This window comes from Nerophis ophidion, linkage group LG11 (genome assembly GCF_033978795.1).
Source record: "Nerophis ophidion isolate RoL-2023_Sa linkage group LG11, RoL_Noph_v1.0, whole genome shotgun sequence".
Taxonomy (NCBI): domain Eukaryota; kingdom Metazoa; phylum Chordata; class Actinopteri; order Syngnathiformes; family Syngnathidae; genus Nerophis; species Nerophis ophidion.
Window position 1 is genome coordinate 27561372 of NC_084621.1, and position 20616 is coordinate 27581987.

At 40.1% G+C, this 20616-nt stretch overlaps 1 protein-coding gene across 1 annotated transcript in view; it reads right to left on the minus strand.

Moving 5' to 3' along the window:
- Positions 1-20616, minus strand: part of thsd7ab (thrombospondin, type I, domain containing 7Ab) — a 351090-nt gene that overhangs the window by 73004 nt on the left and 257470 nt on the right. The window contains exon 21 of the mRNA XM_061916619.1: positions 11459-11600. Coding sequence (XP_061772603.1) covers positions 11459-11600 — 142 coding nt within the window. The remainder of the gene's footprint in view (positions 1-11458; positions 11601-20616) is intronic.

Below are 20616 nucleotides of genomic sequence, written 5' to 3' on the forward strand. Positions count from 1 at the left end.
TGTTATAGGCGCAAAGTTCAAAAGCCAGCATCCGTGATGGTATGGTGGGTGTATTAGTGCCCAAACCATGGGTAACTTACACATCTGTGAAGGCACAATTAATGCTGACAGGTACATACAGGTTTTGGAGCAACATTTGCTGCCATCCAAGCAACGTTATCATGGACGCTCCTGCTTATTTTAGCAAGACAATGCCAAGCCACGTGTTACAACAGATGTGCGGGTACTAGACTGGCCTGCCTGTAGTCCAGACCTGTCTCCCATTGAAAATGTGTGGTGCATTATGAAGCCTAAAGTACCACAACGAAGACCCCGAAGATTGTTGAAGATTGTTGAACTTAAGCTGTACATCACGCAAGAATGGGAAAGAATTCCACCAGAAAAGTTGAAAAAATTGGTCTCCTCAGTCCCCAAAAGTTTACTGAGTGTTGTTAAAAGGAAAGGCCATGTAACACAGTGGTAAAAATGCCCCTATGCCAACTTTTTTGCAATGTGTTGTGAAGTTAAGGATTATTTGCAAAAAAATAAATGAAATAAGTTTCTCAGTTCGAACATTAAATATCTTTTTTTTTGCAGTCTATTCAATTGAATATAAGTTGAAAAGGATTAGCAAATCATTGTATTCTTTTTTTATTTACGAATTACACAACGTGCCAACTTCACTGGCTTTGGGTTTTGTAAAAAAAAAACCTACTCTGTATTAAATGAAAATAAAGTCCAGCAAGATGCAATTGTGGTTAAACCTCTATCACACTGTCATGTTTGATAGAAAATAAATACATGTGAATGCATTCATGTTGTTGTTGCAAAGCTTGCGATTCACTCTCTGAAAAAAGCAACACAATCTTTTTCTCTTAAAGAAAAGCCTCAACCGGTGTCTGCATGAGACAAAATGACACAACGTGGGGGAGCCGGCACTTTTAAAAACCGCAGTGAGCCCGCTGCGCCGCAAAAAATAAAAACGTCGGGGAGGCCGACGTTGGCGCAGAGAAATATACAAAGACTGTTTTTAGGCGTCTGTTTTTAGCTGCGGAGAGCTGATTCGTGGAGCCACGCAAAAAAGCGACAACACAACAAGAAGTGTGGTTCCTCACGCTGAGACGCAAGGCGACACTCTGGGGACCAAAAGGGAGGAGACATGAGACGGGAAAGGAGATGTAAGGGTGCAGCTGGGATGGTCTCGACGTCAACAAACGTTGGGCTGGTTCAATAGTACGTTTGGCTGGAATGAGCCGGCAGCATCTTAGAGATATATCTCGTCTCAGACAGCGACATGACCACTCCGTTTTTCATTTTGCACAATTTGAAAAAGACGTCTTTGTTGTTGAAGGAAATGTGACAGTTTGCAGTAGGGCTGGGCGATATGGCTTTTTTTTAATATCTCGATATTTTTAGGCCATTTCTCTATACACGATATATTTCTCGATATTTTGCCTTAGTCTTGAATGAACATTTGATGCATATAATCACAGCAGTATGATGATTCTATGTGTCGACTAGAGATGCGCGGATAGGCAATTATATCATCCGCAACCGCGTCACCAAAGTCGTCATCCACCCGCCGTCCACCCGAACCAACATTTTATCAGAAACGCACCCGCCCGCCACCCGCCCGCTGAAATACATCAGAGGTCGACCACCTTCACCACTCACAGAGCTGTCTAAACCCGTTTCACAGAGTAACGAAGACAATTGGAGCCGCAAAAGTTCTCGCGATTATCCAATTGGCGTTCATCCTGGTGACAAGGATATGGGCGTGCTCTGAAGCCATTGCCTTTGACACCTTCAACAACATGTACACACCGATTGTTAGTCTGGCAACATGTGTGCAGCTTCCGCAATCACACGTACAAGATTGAAAGGCATACTGGGTGACACAGAGTACACTGATGGTTGTGATATAAACAACTTTAACACTTACTAATATGCGCCACGCTGTGAAGCCACACCAAACAAGACTGACAAACACATTTCGGGAGAACATCCTCACAGTAACACAACATAATTGCAACACAACAAATACCCAGAATCCTTTGTATCTGTGACAATTCCTAAATATATTTTACACTCCCGCGCCCCCAACCCCGCCCACCTTACAGACGCACGGGGTGGGGGGTGTCGGGGATTGCTGCTAGCGGGCTGTATAAAATAGTCAAAGTGTCATGGATACAACGGATTCTGGGTATTTGTTGTGTTGCATTTATGTTGTGTTACTGGGAGGATGTCCTCCCGAAATGTGTTCGTCAATCTTGTTTGGTGTGGCTTCACAGCGTGGCGCATTTTACTAAGAGTGTTAACATTGTTTATATCACACCCATTAGTGTACTCTGTGTCACCCAGTATGCCTTGCAGTCGTGTGCGTGTTGCTGCGGAAGCCACACACAACATGTTGCTGGACTGACAGCAGATCGTACATGCTGTAGAGGGCGACAAAGTCAATGACTTCATAGCACGCCCTAATACTTATTATCTGGGTGACTGCCGGTAGTCATTCTAGAGAATATTTGCGTCTCCTATTGTCCAACAGGACAATGACCCCAAACACACGTCAAAGGTGGCAAAGGAATGGTTAAATCAGGCTAGAATTAAGGTTTTAGAATGGCCTTCCCAAAGTCCTGACTTTAACGTGGGGACAATGCTGAAGAAGTGTTTTAAGTCTCGTCTTAAGACCCACTTTTATTCTTTGGCTTTTAACACCACGTGAGTTGTGTGGTCCGCTGTCCTCTGTTGTCCTCTGTGTTTTTTTTATACATTTTGATTTCTATTGTACTGTTTTAATTGCTTTTACCCTTTAAAATAGTTTTTAATCTTATTTATTTTTATATTGTTTTCATATTGGTTTTATATTTATTTTATTTTTTGTTTTTATTCAGTCATTGGTGGAGTATAATATTGTTTTTAATATTGTTTTTAACATGGCTGTGTAGCACTTTGGAAACATTATTGTTGTTTAAATGTGCTATATAAATAAAGTGGATTGGATTGAAGAAACAAGTCCATGTCAGAAAACCAACAAATTTAGCTGAACAGCACCAATTTTGTCAAGAGGAGTGGTCAAAAATTCAACCAGAAGCTTGTGGATGGCTACCAAAAGCGCCTAATTACAGTGAAACTTGCCGAGGGACATCCACCCATCCATTTTCTAGCTCTTATTCCCCTTTGGGGTCGCGGGGAGCGCTGGTGCCTATCTCAGCTACAATCGGGCGGAAGGCAGAGTACACCCCAGACAAGTCGCCACCTCATCGCATGGCCAACACAGATGGACAGACAACATTCACACTCAAATTTACACACTAGGGCCAATTTAGTGTTGCCAATCAACTTATCATGTAACCAAATACAAACCCCGTTTCCATATGAGTTGGGAAATTGTGTTAGATGTAAATATAAACGGAATACAATGATTTGTAAATCATTTTCAACCCATATTCAATGGAATATGCTACAACGACAACATATCTTTGCTAATAATCATTGACTTTAGAATTTGTTGCCAGCAACATGTGACAAAAAATCAAGGAAAGGTGGCAATAAATACTGATATAGTTGAGGAATGCTCGTCAAACACTTATTTAGAACATCCCACGGGTGTGCAGGCTAATTGGGAACAAGTGGGTGCCATGATTGGGTATAAAAGCTGCTTCTATGAAATGCTAAGTAATTCACAAACAAGGATGGGGTGAGGGTCACCAATTTGTAAGCAAATTTTCGAACAGTTTTAGAACAACATTTCTTAACGAGTGAGTGCAAGGAATTTAGGGATTTTACCATCAAACGTCCGTAAAATCATCAAAAAGTTCAGAGAATCTGGAAAAATCACTTCATGTAAGGGATGTTATTACAGACCTTTGATCCCTCAGGTGGTACTGCATCAAAACCGACATCAGTGAGTAAAGGATATCACCACATGGGCTCAGGAACACTTCATAAAACCACTGTCAGTAATTACAGTTGGTCGCTACATCTGTAAGTGCAAGTTAAAACTCTACTATGCAAAGCCAAACCCATGTATCAACAACACCCAGAAACGTCGCCCGCTTTGCTGGGCCTAAGCTCATTTAAGATGGACTGATGCAAAGTGGAAAAGTGTACTGTGGCCTGACAAGTCCACATTTCAAATTCTCTTTGGAAACTGTGGACGTGGTGTCCTCCGGAACAAAGAGGAAAATAACCATCTGGATTGTTATAGGCGCAAAGTTAAAAAGCCAGCATCTGTGATGGTATGGGGGTCCATTAGTGCCCAAGGCATGACTAACTTACACATCTGTGAAGGCACCATTAATGCTGAAAGGTACAAACAGGTTTTCGAACAACATATGTTTTCATCCAAGCAACGTTATCATGGACGCCCCTGCTTATTTCAGCAAGACAAAGCCAAGCCACATGTTACAACAGTGTGGCTTTGTAAAAAAAGAATGCGGGTACTTTCCTGGCCCGCCTGCAGTGCAGACCTGTCTCCCATCGAAAATGTGTGGCGCATTATGAAGCGTAAAATACGACAGCGGCGACCCCGGACTGTTGAACGACTGAAGCTCTACATGAAACAAGAATGGAAAAGAATTCCACTTTTAAAGCTTCAACAATTAGTTTCCTCAGTTCCCAAACGTTTATTGAGTGTTGTTAAAAGAAAAGGTGATGTAACACAGTGGTGAACATGCCCTTTCCCAACTACTTTGGCACGGGTTGCAGCCATGAAAATTTAAGTTAATTATTATTTGCAAAAAAAAAAAAAAAGTTTATGAGTTTGAACACCAAATATCTTGTCTTTGTAGCATATTCAACTGAATATGGGTTGAAAATGATTTGCAAATCATTGTATTCAGTTTGTATTTACATCGAACACAATTTCCCAACTCATATGGAAACAGGGTTTGTATTAACATTACTGTATGTATACTTTTGACCCAGCAGATTTGCTAACATTTTCAGTAGACCCATAATAAATTCATAAAAGAACCAAACTTCATGAATGTTTTTTTGTGACAAACAAGTATTTGCTCGAATCACTCTATCACATAAAAATAAGAGTTGTAGAAACTATTGGAAACTCAAGACAGCCATGACATTATGTTCTCTAAAAGCGTATAACTGTACTTGTATTTGAGTTTTTTATTTTCAATGAATTCGCAAGAAATTCTTCATTTTTGTTTTTTTCTGTCCAGATGGGAAGTAGAGTGTACTTTAATAAAAAAAAAAAAAAAACTTTTGAATTTAGCAAATGGTCGCAATGAAACAAAGAGGGATCATTTTAAAGAGGTCTAATACGTTCCGAGCCAATTGTATGATGCACCATTGCAATTAACTCGGGAGCACAAAGTATATCATGAAAAAAATGTTGTTCGTCGAATTGAATAATTTTTAACTAAATCAAGTTGTGAAAAGTCGTTTTTAAAATGTTTCACTTTTGACATGACCTCATAAGAAATTGCATTGTTTAATAGGGTGTTATGTACAACATGTACAGTATGATAAAGGCCTACTGAAATGAGATTTTCTTATTTAAACAGGGATAGCAGGTCCATTCTATGTGTCGCGATATTGCCATATTTTTGCTGAAAGGATTTAGTAGAAAACATCGACGATAAAGTTCGCAACTTTTAGTCGCTAATAGAAAAGCCCCGCCTTTACCGTTGATGGCTCCTCACATAGTTTTTAATTGGAGCCTCCAACAAAAAGAGCTATTCGGACCGAGAAAACAGCAATTTCCCCGTTAATTTGAGCAAGGATGAAAGATTTGTGTTTTAGGATATTGATAGCGACGGACTAGAAAAAAAAAAAAAAAATCAGGTTAAAAAAAAATTGTGATTGCATTAGGACGGATTCAGATGTTTTTAGACACATTTACTAGGATAATTCTGGGAAATCCCTTATCTTTCTATTGTGTTGCTAGTGTTTTAGTGAGTTTAATAGTACCTGATAGTCGGAGGGGTTTGTCCACGGGTGTATTGAGGCCAGTGTCTGATGGAAGTCGACGGCAGCTGTATGGACGGCACAAGCTCAGCTGATCTCCGGTAAGTGGCGACTTTTTACCACAATTTTCTGACCGAAAACTGCTGGTTGACATTTGGTCGGGATCCATATTTGCTTGACCGCTCTGATCCATAGGAAAGCTTAACCTCCGGGAATTTTAAACAATGAATCACCATGTGTTTGTGTGGCTAAAGGCTAAAGCTTCCCACCTCCATCTTTCTACTTTGATTTCTCCATTATTAATTGAACAAATTGCAAAAGATTCAGCAACATAGATGTCCAAAATACTGTGTAATTGTGCGGTTAAAGCAGACGACTTTTAGCTGTGTGTGTGCGCAGCGCTAATATTCCCTAACAGTCCGTGACGTCCCGCGTACACGTCATCATTCCGCGACGTTTTCAACAAAAAACTCCCGGGAAATTTAAAATTGCAATTTAGTAAACTAAAAAGGCCGTATTGGCATGTGTTGCAATGTTAATATTTAATCATTGATATATAAACTATCAGACTGCGTGGTCGGTAGTAGTGGGTTTCAGTAGGCCTTTAAATGACACTACGTCTATATATTCCCGACGCCAACAGAAGGGACAGACAGTTTATAGAACCAACTTTTCTTACCTATTGGTACCTCATTTTGTGTATCTGCCAAAGTCTGAAAAATTTGAAATCAAACCATGGACGCATGGCGGCGATATTTATAAAACAATCTTGCCCTTCTTCCACTAAACTACCCGTTTGGTGACCTTTTTTCCGCTTTGATAACTTAGGCAGATTATCTATATATGGTAGAAATGTACCCAAAAGTCTTTGCGTGGGTCCACCATTGTAGTCTGACGCTCTAGTCAATCTCGTTTTGTTCAATTTTGTTCTCTATCCTCTAGTTGTGGGGCAGACTGGTTCGTACATGCACATGCATTCTCCGATCTTGCGATTTCTAATACCAAGCAGCTAATAGTTCTGAGTTATAACGGTCAGTAGAATCCATATTGAAGTGCTAAAAATAAAAACATGGCTGACAGGGAGAAGATGCTGTCAAAGTGGAGGCACGTAAATAAGACCGCCCACAAAACGGCGCATTCTGAAGAGACGGCGAGAAAGCGGCTTGAAGACGGCCTGTAAAAACATAATCAATGCAGAATAATAGTCAAGAATACCATCACATGTTATGTAGACCACAAGAAAAGGTTTTAAATGTAGAAACAAATCGTATTATGACCCTTTTAGAGGTAACAGTTTGCTCTGATAGACGTTTGAAGTGACCAATCAGGAAGGAGGGGAGTTGCTGTGCCGTGTTTTCAAGGCCGGCTTCTGATAGCCAAAAGGGAAAAATGCCGCACACGTATAAAAGTCAGGAATACAACGCGGGCGCAAACGAAGTCCGCACACACAGAGAAGTCAGGCATGTGCGGAAGGGTTTTCATTATGGCTGCGAATCTTTGGGTGTCCCACGATTCGATTCAATATCGATTCTTGGGGTCGCGATTCGATTATATATTGATTTTTTCGATTCAACGCGAGTCTCGATTCAAAAACAATATTTTTCCGATCCAAAACGATTCTGTATTGATTCAATACATAGGATTTCAGCAAGATCTACCCCAGTCTGCTGACATGCTAGCAGAGTAGTAGATTTTTTTTAAAAAGCTTTTATAATTGTAAAGGACAATGTTTTATCAATTGATTGCAATAATGGGAATTTGTTTTAACTATTAAACGAACCAAAAATATGACTTATTTTATCTTTGTGAAAACATTGGACACTGTGTGTGTTGTCAAGCTTATGAGATGCGATGCAAGTGTAAGCCACTGTGACACTATTGTTCTTTTTTTATTATTTTTATAAATGTCTAATGATAATGTCAATGAGGGATTTTTAATCACTGCTATGATGAAATTATAACTCATATTGATACTGTTGTTGATAATATTCATTTTTGTTTCACTATTTCTGGTTTGTTCTGTGTCGTGTTTGTGTCTCCTCTCAATTGCTCTGTTTATTGCAGTTCTGAGTGTTGCTGGGTCAGGTTTGGTTTTGGAATTGGATTGCATTGTTATGGTATTACTGTGTAGTGGTTTGTTGAATTCATGAAAAAAAAAAAAAATATATATATTTTTTTTAGTCGATTTAAAAAAAAAAGAGAATCGATTCTGAATTGCACAACGTGAAAATCGCGATTCATATTCGAATCGATTTTTTCCCACACCCCTAGTTTTCATGCTTGCAAATTTTGCCACTCTTTTCTACGCCATGCTACAGACTGTTATTCTCCTTCGGCAGGAATCTGAAACACAGCGCTTCAATTTTTGCAATTTTTTTTATGTTACAGACTTTTTCTAAAATGGAATACATTTTATTTTTTTCCCAAAAATTCAACACATAATGACAGTGTGAAAAATATTTTTTTTTCTTACTTTTTTTGTAGAATTTTTGTCAAATTTATTAAGAGACAAAAACTACCGTATTTTCCAGGCCATAGGGCGCACCGGATTATAAGGCGCACTGCCGATGAATGGTCAAGTTTTTGCATCTTTTTTCATATACAAACTGCATTAAAGGGCGCATTAAAGGAGTCGTATTGTGTGTTGTTTGTAAAACAGGGTGTGTGTGATGCGTCAGTGCAATAGCAGTGCGTAGAAGTGCTTGTAGTTAGCGCATGTTGCATTTTGCATGTTGCTTCTGCCTGCTACTGTCTGCTTTCAGCTACTGCCACCGGCTAGCCCTCCTTACGGGGGGTGAAAAGAGGAGCCGAGCGCGTAAGCCTCCTCTTGCCGGTACACAGCCTTTCCACCACCAAGACTCCTACAGTGCGTCCTCGCGGCCACACACGGTAACTGGGACCTCGCGGTACCAGGCTAAACTGTAGGGGATCTCGGAGCAGCAGTGGGCCCCAGAGGCAAGGTGTGCAGGCCCACCGGTGTGTGGACACGCCCTGGCATCCGCCAACCACTGCCCCATCTATGGGTCAAATAGTTGTCACCCCACGCCCACTCAGAGGTGGGTAATAACGTGCTGCATTTACTCCGTTACATCTACTTGAGTAACTTTTGGGATAAATTGTACTTCTAAGAGTAGTTTTTATGCAACATACTTTTACTTGAGTATATTTATAGAGAAGAAACGCTACTTTTACTCCACTCCATTCATGTACATTCAGCTCGTTACTCGCTACTTTTTTTAATCGATCTATCAATATTTGTTCTGGTTTTTCAAAGTAGGATCTACGCATGCCTGCGTTTCACCAATCACATACAGTCACTGGTGACGTTAGACCAATCAAACAGAGCCTGGCGGTGACGTGACCGTCACACGTCGAATCCGATTTAAAAAAGTTGAAAAACATATTGGGGTGTTACCATTTAGTGGTCAATTGTACGGAATATGTACTGTACTGTGCAATCTACTGATAAAAAATTCAATCAATCAATCAAAAGTGTAAAGGAAAAAAGACACTTTTTATTTCAACCGTACTTCCCGTCAAAAGCCTAAAGTCTGATCGCACAGTTCCTGTCTTCACAATAAAAGTGCCGCTCTATCGCCCCTGCGCTAACAAAATAAGAGTCTCCGAAAGCCGGCGCAAACAAGCGAGCAAGCTACGGAGTTTGCCGCCAATGTATTTCTTGTAAAGTGTATAAAAACGAATATAAAAGCTGGACAAATAAGATGCCAAAAACCAACGACTTTCATGTGGTATTAGACAGAAAGGAGGGACTTTTTTTTTCTCCTCCATTTGAAAACGTGGACATTATCAGCAATACTGTCTGATTCCAATCAATGCAAGTCATCAGAATCAGGTAATACACCAACTTATATTCTTGTCTTCATGAAAGATAGGAATCTATGTGTTAAACATGCATATATATTCATTAAAACACCTTTAACATGTAAACAAAAACGGCAAAATAAATAAATTTTATACTGTATATATATATATATATATATATATCTATATACTGTATATAAATATAGATATATATATCTATATATGTATATATAGATAGATATATATATATATATACACAGTTCCTACCGCGTATTCCATTTTGAAGTCGCGAGGGGCGCTGGCACCTATCTCAGCTACAATCGAGCGGAAGGCGGGGTACACCCTGGACATATTAATAACATATATGATATGTGTGTGTATGTATATGTATATATGAGGTAGGTCACCTTGACTTGGTCATTTATTAAATTTTTGATTGACGTTGAAAAACTTATTGGGGTGTTACCATTTAGTGGTCAATTGTACAGAATATGTACAGCACTGTGCAATCTACTATTACAAGTTTAAATCAATCAATCAATCAATGCTTACTGAGCCTATGGTGCTGTTAAGTTATTGTGGCTCAATTTGCCTTTTTTTTTTTTGTATTATTATTTAATATATATTATTGTTTTAGTTGCTTAATAGATATTCCTGGCTCTGAATTTGCTTATTGTTATTTTTATGTTTTTGTGCATTATTTGTTGCCGTAATGAGGTTACTCATCAGTTACTCAGTACTTGACACAATGTCAAATATTTCCCCCAAAAATTTGAAATGTGGACTCGTCAGACCACAGAACACTTTTCCACTTTGCATCAGTCTATCTTTAATGATCTCGGGCCCAGAGAAGCCGGCGGCGTTTCTGGATGTTGTTGATAAATGGCTTTCGCTTTGCATAGTAGAGCTTTAACTTGCACTTACAGATGGAGCGACAAACTGTATTTAGTGACAGTGGTTTTCTGAAGTGTTCCTGATCCCATGTGGTGATATCCTTTAGAGTTTGATGTCGGTTTTTGACACAGTGCCGTCTGGGGGATCGAAGGTCACGTCATTCAATATTGGTTTCCGGCCATTCCGCTCACGTGGAGTGATTTCTCCAGATTCTCTAAACCTTTTGATGACATTATGGACCGTAGATGTAGAAATCCCTAAATTTCTTGCAATTGCACCTTGAGAAACGTTGTTCGTAAACTTTTTGCTTATTTGCTCATGCAGTTGTGGACAAAGGGGTGTACCTCGCCTCATCTTTTTTTGTGAAAGACTGAGCATTTTTTGGGAAGCTGTTTTTAAACCCAATCATTGCACCCACCTGTTCCCAATTAGCCTGCACACCTGTGGGATGTTCCAAATAAGTGTTTGGTGAGCATTCCTCAACTTTATCAGTATTTATTTCCACCTTTCCCAACTTCTTTGTCACGTGTTGCTGGCATCAAATTCTAAAGTTAATGATTATTTGCCAAAAAAAAAATGTTTTCAGTTTGAACATCAAATATGTTGTCTTTGTAGCATATTCAACTGAATATGGGTTGAAAATGATTTGCAAATCATTGTATTCCGTTTATATTTACATCTAACAGAATTTCCCAACTCATATGGAAACGGGGTTTGTAATTCTGCCACAATAATACTTGGGTACAAATGCCCTGTCATCAATGAGCGATAGCAAAGAGCTACATGTGTGATTCCCTGCCCCAGCGACAGCCCCATGTTGTTCTTGTCGTACCCGTGATGTTGTAGAAGTAGTTGAAGCAGTTGAGGTTGAGGCCGCAGGGCTCCTCCTCGCTGCTGTTCGGACAAAGCCTTCCCACGCTGGGCGAGCGCAGCGTGTACGCCAGGCGCCCCCGGCTCTTGCTCTTGGTGCACGGCTGAAACGAGAGAAGTGACAAGGTCAATAGGGTTTGGATGTGCGCCGAAAAAGAACAACTTATACAATGTTTCCCTCTTACACACATGTGAGAGGGATGTGTACTATGGCTTTGAGTTGTTGTTTTTTTCCCTTGGCCTCAGTCTGGACCCCCTCGCCAGGGCTCAGGCTTAGAGTATTTTATTTTATTTTATTATTATTTTATTAAACACTTGTTTACCTGTATCTCACCTTTTTTGAAGCCGGCAGACCCGTCAGCGATCCTGTTCTGTCTCCCTGTAATGTTTGTCTGATCCTGAATGGGATTGTGCTGAAAATGTTAATTTTCTTGAAAGAACTTTCCTGAATGAATAAATAAAATACTATCTAATCCAGGGGTCACCAACCTTTTTGAAACCAAGAGCTACTTCTTGGGTACTGATTTATGCAAAGGGCTACCAGTTTGATACACACTTAAATACATTTCCAGAAATAGCCAAGTTGCTCAATTTAATGTTAATAAATACATCTATAGATATTAAAAAAATGGGTATTTCTGTCTGTCATTCCGTCGTACATTTTTTTACTGAAGGCTTTTTGTAGAGAATAAATGATGAAGAAAAACACTTAATTGAACGGTTTAAAAAAGGAGAAAACACAAAAAAAATGAAAATAAAATTTAGAAACATAGTTTATCTTCAATTTTGACTCCTTAAAATTCAAAATTCAACCGAAAAAAAATGAATAGAAAAATTAGCTAATTCGAATCTTTTTGAAAAAAAAATAAAAAAAGAATTTATGGAACATCATTAGTAATATTTCCTAGTTAAGATAAATTTTAGAATTTTGATGACATGTTTTAAATAGGTTAAAATCCAATCTGCACTTTGTTAGAATATATAACAAATTGGACCAAGCTATATTTCTAACAAAGACAAATCAATGATTTCTTCTAGATTTTCCAGAACAATTTTTTTTAAAGAAATTCAAAAGACTTTGAAATAAGATTTAAAAAATTTGATTCTACAGATTTTCTAGATTTGCCAGAAAATATTTTTTAATATTAATCATAATAAGTTTGAAGAAATATTTCACAAATATTCTTCGTCGAAAAAACAGAAGCTAAAATGAAGAATGAAATCAAAATGTATTTATTATTCTTTACAATGAAAAAAAAATACTTGAACATTGATTTAAATTGTCAGGAAAGAAGAGGAAGGAATTTAAAAGGTAAAAAGGTATATGTGTTTGAAAAGGTTGTATTTTTTTCTCTAAAATTGTCTTTCTGAAAGTTATAAGAAGCAAAGTAAAAAAAATAAATGAATTTATTTAAACAAGTGAAGACCAAGTCTTTAAAATATTTTCTTGGATTTTCAAATTCTATTTAAGTTTTGTCTCTCTTAGAATTAAAAATGTGGAGTAAAGCGAGACCAGCTTGCTAGTAAATAAATACAATGTAAAAAAAAATAGGGGCAGCTCACTGGTAAGTGCTGCTGTTTGAGCTAAAAGTGCTGCTGTTTGAGCTATTTTTAGAACAGGGCAGCGGGCGACTCATCTGGTCCTTACGGGCTACCTGATCTAATCTAATTTAAGCACTTTGTGTCGGATCTTCCTAATCATTGCATTATTCTCGAAGTGGCACTCGAAAATAAACCTCGAAAATTTTGACGAAGCTGAATTAGCAGGGGAGTGACATCAACTGAGCTGCCTCCATATTTGCTCTTATGTATTCTACTCAGCGTTCCATAAGTGGCTCGTCTCCTCTAATGCCTCACATTCAATGCTGGCAAATTTCCCAGGGGTGACGGGGGAACTTGCTTCTGGATTCTTGCAGCTAATTGGACCGCCGGGCTTTTTAAGTCAAGACAAAGACGCCGCAGGAGTCTCGTCTTTGGAGGGCTCCTCTAGCGCATCTTGATTAAAAATAAAAAAACAACAATCCCGGAAAGCGGCGCGTGATACGTCTGAGGTGAGACGCGCAAGTTCTGCCGCCACGTTAACCCCGAAATGCTCCGCCAGAAGACTGGCAGTCTACGGCGTGAATCCATCACTGACGTCATGAATAAAAGATGCGGCGGGCCCCGCCGGAGCCTCGGCTGGCTCCGTGTCGTGATGGCGACGCCGGGAAGTTGGCGTGTCGAGCACTTTGGGAGAGAACGGGATGTGATTAACACCATTGTTGCGCCGCTGTGAGAACAGTAGGCGAGACCAGAACCATCAGAACGACTTAAAAAAAAAAAAACAGAGGAATCGGGAATTGAGGGTGTCGGGGTGCAGAGGTGCGAGTACAAGAAGATCCGAGGCGCTGCGTGTTTTTCAAAAAGGAGGAACAAAGCCGTGTAGGTGGGAACCTCGCTGCTATGTCGATGTGTTTCTCTACAAAAAAAAAAAAGTCTGTTGGCAAAGTGCGCACACTTTGACAGGCTCTTGTGAAAAGGCAAACCCGAGGTCGCCGAGGAGGAAGAAATGAACTTTTTTGCCTTCGCTGAGCTCAAACATGTGCGTGTAAACCGGCGCCACGTCATTTTAGGCGCCCCGCCAAAGCCTGGAAATAATATGCCTCAATAAATCCATCCATCCATCTTCTTGCGCTTATCCGAGGTCGGGTCGCGGGGGCAGCAGCCTAAGCAGGGAAGCCCAGACTTCCCTCTCCCCAGCCACTTCGTCCGGCTCTTCCCGGGAGACATAGTCTTCCCAAGGTGTCCTAGGTCTTCCCGGTTGGACGTGCCCTAAACACCTCCCTAGGGAGGCGTTTGGGTGGCATCCTGACCAGATGCCCGAACCACCTCATCTGGCTCCTCTCGATGTGGAGGAGCAGCGGCTTTACTTTGAGTTCCTACCGGATGGCAGAGCTTCTCACCCTATCTCTGAAGAAGATTCCCGCCACCCGGCGGAGGAAATTCATTTCGGCCGCTTGTACCCTTGATCTTGTCCTTCCGGTCATGACCCAAAGCTCATGACCATAGGTGAAGATGGGAACGTTGATCGACCGAAAAATTGAGAGCTTTGCCTACCGGCTCAGCTCCTTCTTCACCACAACGGATCGATACGACGTCCACATTACTGAAGACACCGCACCGATCCGCCTGTCGACCTCACGATCCACTCTTCCCTTACTCGTGAACAAGACTCCAAGGTAATTGAACTTCTCCACTTGGGGCAGGGTCTCCTCCCCAACCCGGAGATGGCACTCCACCCTTTTTTGCGTCAATAAGGTACTTGACAAAAAAATAAAAAATACATGCCTCTGTGTCAAAGTCAAGGCCCGCGGGCCGGATTTGGTGCGAATGAATTATCTATGGCCACCGGGAAGAGACTGAAGATTACAGTTGGTACAAAATGTGGCTGCTAGACTTTTGACAAGAACAAGAAAGTTTGATCATATTACGCCTATACTGGCTCACCTGCGCTGGCTTCCTGCACTGCAAAAACTGATATCCAAGTAAGATTGAATACCTCAAATAAGGGTGATATGGGGGTAGCAGGGGATGTATATTGTAACGTCCCCAGAAGAGTTAGTGCTGCAAAGGCATCTGGGTATTTGTTCGGTTGTGTTTGTTGTGTTACGGTGCGGATGTTCTCCCGAAATGGCTTTGTCATTGTTGTTTGGTGTGGGTTCACAGTGTGGCGCATATTTGTAACAGTAGTAATGTTGTTTATACGGCCACCCTCAGTGTGACCTGTATGGCTGTTGACCAAGTATGGTTTGCATTGAGTTGTGTATGTAAAAAGCCGTAGATTTTTTGTATTGGGCCGGAACATAAAGGCAATGCCGTTAAGGTTTATTGGCGCTCTGTACTTCTCCATATGTCCGTGTACCACTCCGTATAGCGGCGTTTTAAAAAGTCATAAATTTTACTTTTTTTTTTAACCGATACGGATAATTTTTGATTTAACATTTATCGGCCGATAATACCGGCAGTCCGATATTATCGGACATCTCTACTCACAAGTATAAAATTGCTTTTTGAGGATGTCGTTGTGGCTTGTGCAGCCCTTTGAGACACTTGTGATTTAGGGCTATACAAATAAACATTGATTAATTGATTGATTGATTGATTTTTTTTAAGTAAGAATTTCTTACATAGCTCGGTTGGTATAGCGGCTGTGCCAGCAACTTGAGGGTTGCAGGTTCGATTCCCGCTTCCGCCATCCTAGTCACTGCCGTTGTGTCCTTGGGCAAGACACTTTACCCACCTGCTCCAAGTGCCACCCACACTGGTTTAAATGTAACTTACAGTAGATATTGGGTTTCACTATGTAAAGCGCTTTGAGTCACTAGAGAAAAGCACTATATAAATATAATTCACTTCACTTCACTTATTTCAAGCATGAACAAAACAAATCATGACTTTGACACAAATGTGTCTCATAATTAAAAACAGATGACAGCCATATGGACTTTGCTGTTTTATTTTTAATGAAACAAGAGAAACACAAACTCATATAGTAGTACAGTTGGCACAGTATAGCAAACTGACAGTTAATATTTAAAAATTTAAGATGTGGTATTTCTAACAATTTTGAAAAGAAATGGCTCATGCACATTCAGATACATTCTTCAAAATAAAAAAATAAAAAAATTGGTTGGGGGCCGGGCTGTAAATGTATATTATATATATATATATATATATATATATATATATACACATATATATATATATATATATATATATATATATATATATATATATATATATATATATATATATTCCTTGCGCACTAATTGACAGAAAGAGCACGCAGTTGGCACAATGATGTAATGTTATCAATGGGCAAATGCAAGAAATGTAATGCCGAGCGCATATCATTTTGTCAAGATAATGGTACTAGCATTTACTTAGTTTAAGAATATTTTTCAACATATTGAGAAAAAAAGGTCTCAATTTTGTTTAGTTTTCTGAGAAAATACTTATTTTAAAGGGGAACATTATCACCAGACCTATGTAAGCATCAATATTTACCTTGATGTTGCAGAAAAAAGACCATATGTTTTTTTAACCGATTTCCGAACTCTAAAAGGGTGAATCTGGCGATTGAAACGCCTTTCAATTGTTCGCCTGTCGGAGCAATGACCTTTCACCCGTGACGTCACAACAAGAAGTAATCCGCCATTTTCTCAAACACATTACACACACAAGTCAAATCACCTCTGTTATTTTCCGTTTTTTCAACTGTTTTCCGTACCTCGGAGACATCATGCCTCATCGGTGTGTTGTCGGAGGGTGTAACAACACGAACAGAGACGGATTCAACTTGACTTACGTGGAGTGTGCTAATAAGACATATCAATGGTCACGGCATGCTAATCGATGCTAACATGCTATTTAGGCTAGTTGTATGTACATATTGCATCATTATGCCTCATTTGTAGCTATATTTGCATCCAGCCTTTCCCTCCACCCACATTTAATGGCAAACAAACATACCAATCGACGGATTCAAGTTGCATCAGTGGTCAAAAGATGCGAAAGTCTCTCGTTTGTTCGGCACACTTTACCGACGATATCGATGTTACGGAAGAGATGACACAGTCAACAAAATCACAAAGGTGAGTTTTGTTGATGTTATTGACTTATGTGCTAATCAGACATATTTGGTCACGGCATGACTGCAAGCTAATCAATGCTAACATGCTATTTAGGCTATCTGTATGTACACATTGCATCATTATGCCTCATTTGTAGCTATATTTGCATCCAGCCTTTCCCTCCACCCACATTTAATGCCAAACAAACACATACCAATCGACGGATTCAAGTTGCACCAGTGGTCAAAAGATGCAATCGTTGGTTAGAAGGCGATCGCCGAATTCGTTCTCGTTGCCGCTGTCTGTGGTGATACGGCTCAATAGCTTCAGTTTCTTCTTCAATTTTATTTTCGCTATCTGCCTCCACACTCCAACCATCCGTTTCAATACATGCGTAATCTGTTGAATCGCTTAAGCCGCTGAAATCCAAGTCTGAATCCGAGCTAATGTCGCTATACAGTATCTTTCTGTTCTATCTGCCATGTTTGTTTGTATTGGCATCATGCAGTGACGTCACAGGAAAATAGACAGGTGGATATAGCGATGGTGAAAATCAGGCACTTTGAAGATTTTTTTCGGGATATTGCGTGATAGGTAAAATTTTGAAAAAAACTTCGAAAAATAAAATAAGCCACTGGGAATAGATTTTTATTGGTTTCAACCCTTTTGAAATGTGATGATGTTCCCATTTAAGGTATTTATGGTTTCATTGAGGTTAGCTAATTTTACTTGTTTTGGAAAGTCTTGACAAGCCAAATTGTATTGTTCTATTGGCAGATCATTTTGCTTGGTTCAAGTAAAATGCCCCGAACTTTTGCAATTTTTTTTCTTGTTTTTGAACTCTGACTTTTTGCAGTATGTGCACTTAAGATGTGACTTTAAGGTTTTACTACATACTAATAAAATACTACACGATTTAGCTCCATCCTATCTTGCCGATTGTATTGTACCATATGTCCCGGCAAGAAATCTGCGTTCAAAGAACTCCGGCTTATTAGTAATTCCCAGAGCCCAAAAAAAGTCTGCAGGCGATAGAGCGTTTTCTATTTAGGCTCCAGTACTATGGAATGCCCTCCCGGTAACAGTTAGAGATTCTACCTCAGTAGAAGCATTTAAGTCTCATCTTAAAACTAATTTGAATACTCTAGCCTTTAAATAGACCCCCCTTTTAGAACAGTTGATCTGCCGTCTTTCTTTTCTGCTCTGCCCCCCTCTCCCTTGGAGAGGGGGGCACCGGTCCGGTGGCTATGGATGAAATGCTGGCTGTCCAGAGTCGGGACCCGGGGGTGGATCACTTGCCTGTGCATCGGTTGGGGACATCTCTGCGCTGCTGACCCGTCTACGCTCGGGATGGTATCCTGCTGGCCCCACTATGGACTGGACTCTCACCAATATGTTATATTCACTATGGACTGGACTCTCACTACTATGTTATATCCACTATGGACTGGCCTTTCACAATATTATGATGGACCCACTCAACGTCCACTGCATCCGGTCTCCCCTATTGGATCACTCACATCTGCGGTGCCCTCCAAGGTTTCTCATAGTCATTCAAATTGACATCCCACTGGGTTGTGAGTTTTTCCTTGCCCTTATGTGGGATCTGAATAGAGGATGTCGTGGCTTGTGCAGCCCTTTGAGACACTAGTGATTTAGGGCTTTATACATAAACATTGATTGATTGAGTGAAAAGGGGGAACAAGAAATATCTAAATTTTTACTGGATGTTAAAGCATCCTAAATCTGAACCAAGATGAATGGGTTATTTTTTTTAGCACAGCTGTTTACAAATTACGATTGTTTTCTAGAAATTTTAGAAGAAAATAGTTTTTTTCATATATTAGCTGCAGATATATACATTGTGAAATGATTTATCTATACAGAAAGATTTAGTTCGGGCATTTGGTCAGGATGCCACCTGAACGCCTTCCTAAGGAGGTGTTTAGGTCACATCCGACCAGTAAAAAGCCTCGGGGAAGACCCAGGACACATTGGGAAGACTGTGTCTCCCGGCCTGGCCTGGTCTCCTGCTGGCCCCACTATGGACTGGACTCTCACTATTATGTTAGATCCACTATGGACTGGACTCTCACTATTATGTTAGATCCACTATGGACTGGACTCTCACTTTTATGTTAGATCCACTATGGACTGGACTTTCACAATATTATGCAAGACCCACTCGACGTCCATTGCACTCGGTCTCCCCTAGAGGGTGAGGGGGTCACCCACATCTGCAGTCCTCTCCAAGGTTTCTCATAGTCATACACATTGACATCGCACAGAGTTGTGAGTTTTTCCTTGCCCTTATGTGGGATCTGAACCGAGGAGGTCATTGTCGCTTGTGCAGCCCTTTGATACACTTGTTATTTAGGGCTGTATAAATAAAGATTGTTTGAGTTACAAGCACCATCATAGAACCAATTAAACTGTATTTCACTACGTATAATGATATATTTGAATCTTTACAAAAGACCATATCCTCCTTAATTGTCCCTGCATGAATGTTTGCACATACACTAGGACATGAACCAGGGCCACACTGCAAAAAGTCAGTGTTCAAAAACAAGAAAAAAAAAATACAAAAATGAGGGGTATTTTATTTGAACTAAGCTAAATTATCTGCCAATAGAACAAGACAATTTGTCTTGTCAAGACTTTCCAAAACAAGTCAAATTAGTTAACCTCAATGAACCCAAAAATACCTTAAAATAGTATATTTTCACTAATAACATGTGTACTACAATATGAGTACGTATTTTATATTGTTTAATTGAAAGTAAAACAGCAAAGTCCATTTGCCTGTCATCTGTTTTAATATGAGACACATTGTGTCAAAGTCATGTTTTTTTTTTTTTTTACATGCTTGAAATAACAAATTATTACTTTAAAAAATTATTGTTCTACTTTTGAATGTTGATGACACAGCTTTGCAACACTTGATATTCTAGTTTCAAGCGTGTTTTACTCAATATAGGTCATGAAATCATAGCTACAATCTGTAATATCTCACTGAGATCATTTAGGACCAAAACACTTAAAACAAGTATAACATAAAATCTTATGTATGGCCGCGCAAGTCCCGGGATGCCCAAAATGTCCATAACACACCCAGCAGAGTCCCACGGGGAGAGGGTAAAAGTTGGAAAAGTCGCCGAAAGTCCGAAAAATGTTCAAAATACCTACCCAGGTTCGAGTCCCACAAGGCCCACCACCGGTCGGGATGCCCAGAATGTCCAAAACGCACGCAGCTAATTCCCAAGGGAAGGCGAGGAGAAAAGTGAGAAAAGTCGGTAAAATGTTCAAAAATCCCACCCGGGTTCAACTCGAGTAGGACTCGAACCTGGGTGGGTATGTAGTGGAAAGTTTCTGTCCTAGGGTTGCCTCCGGGCTGAATGCATTGGGAGGGGCACGACATGAGAGGTCGGGTTGGGGGGGGGTGGCCCGACGTGGGAGGTCAAGTCGCCCTGGGCATTGGACAGTTACATGAGTTGTTGTGATGCAG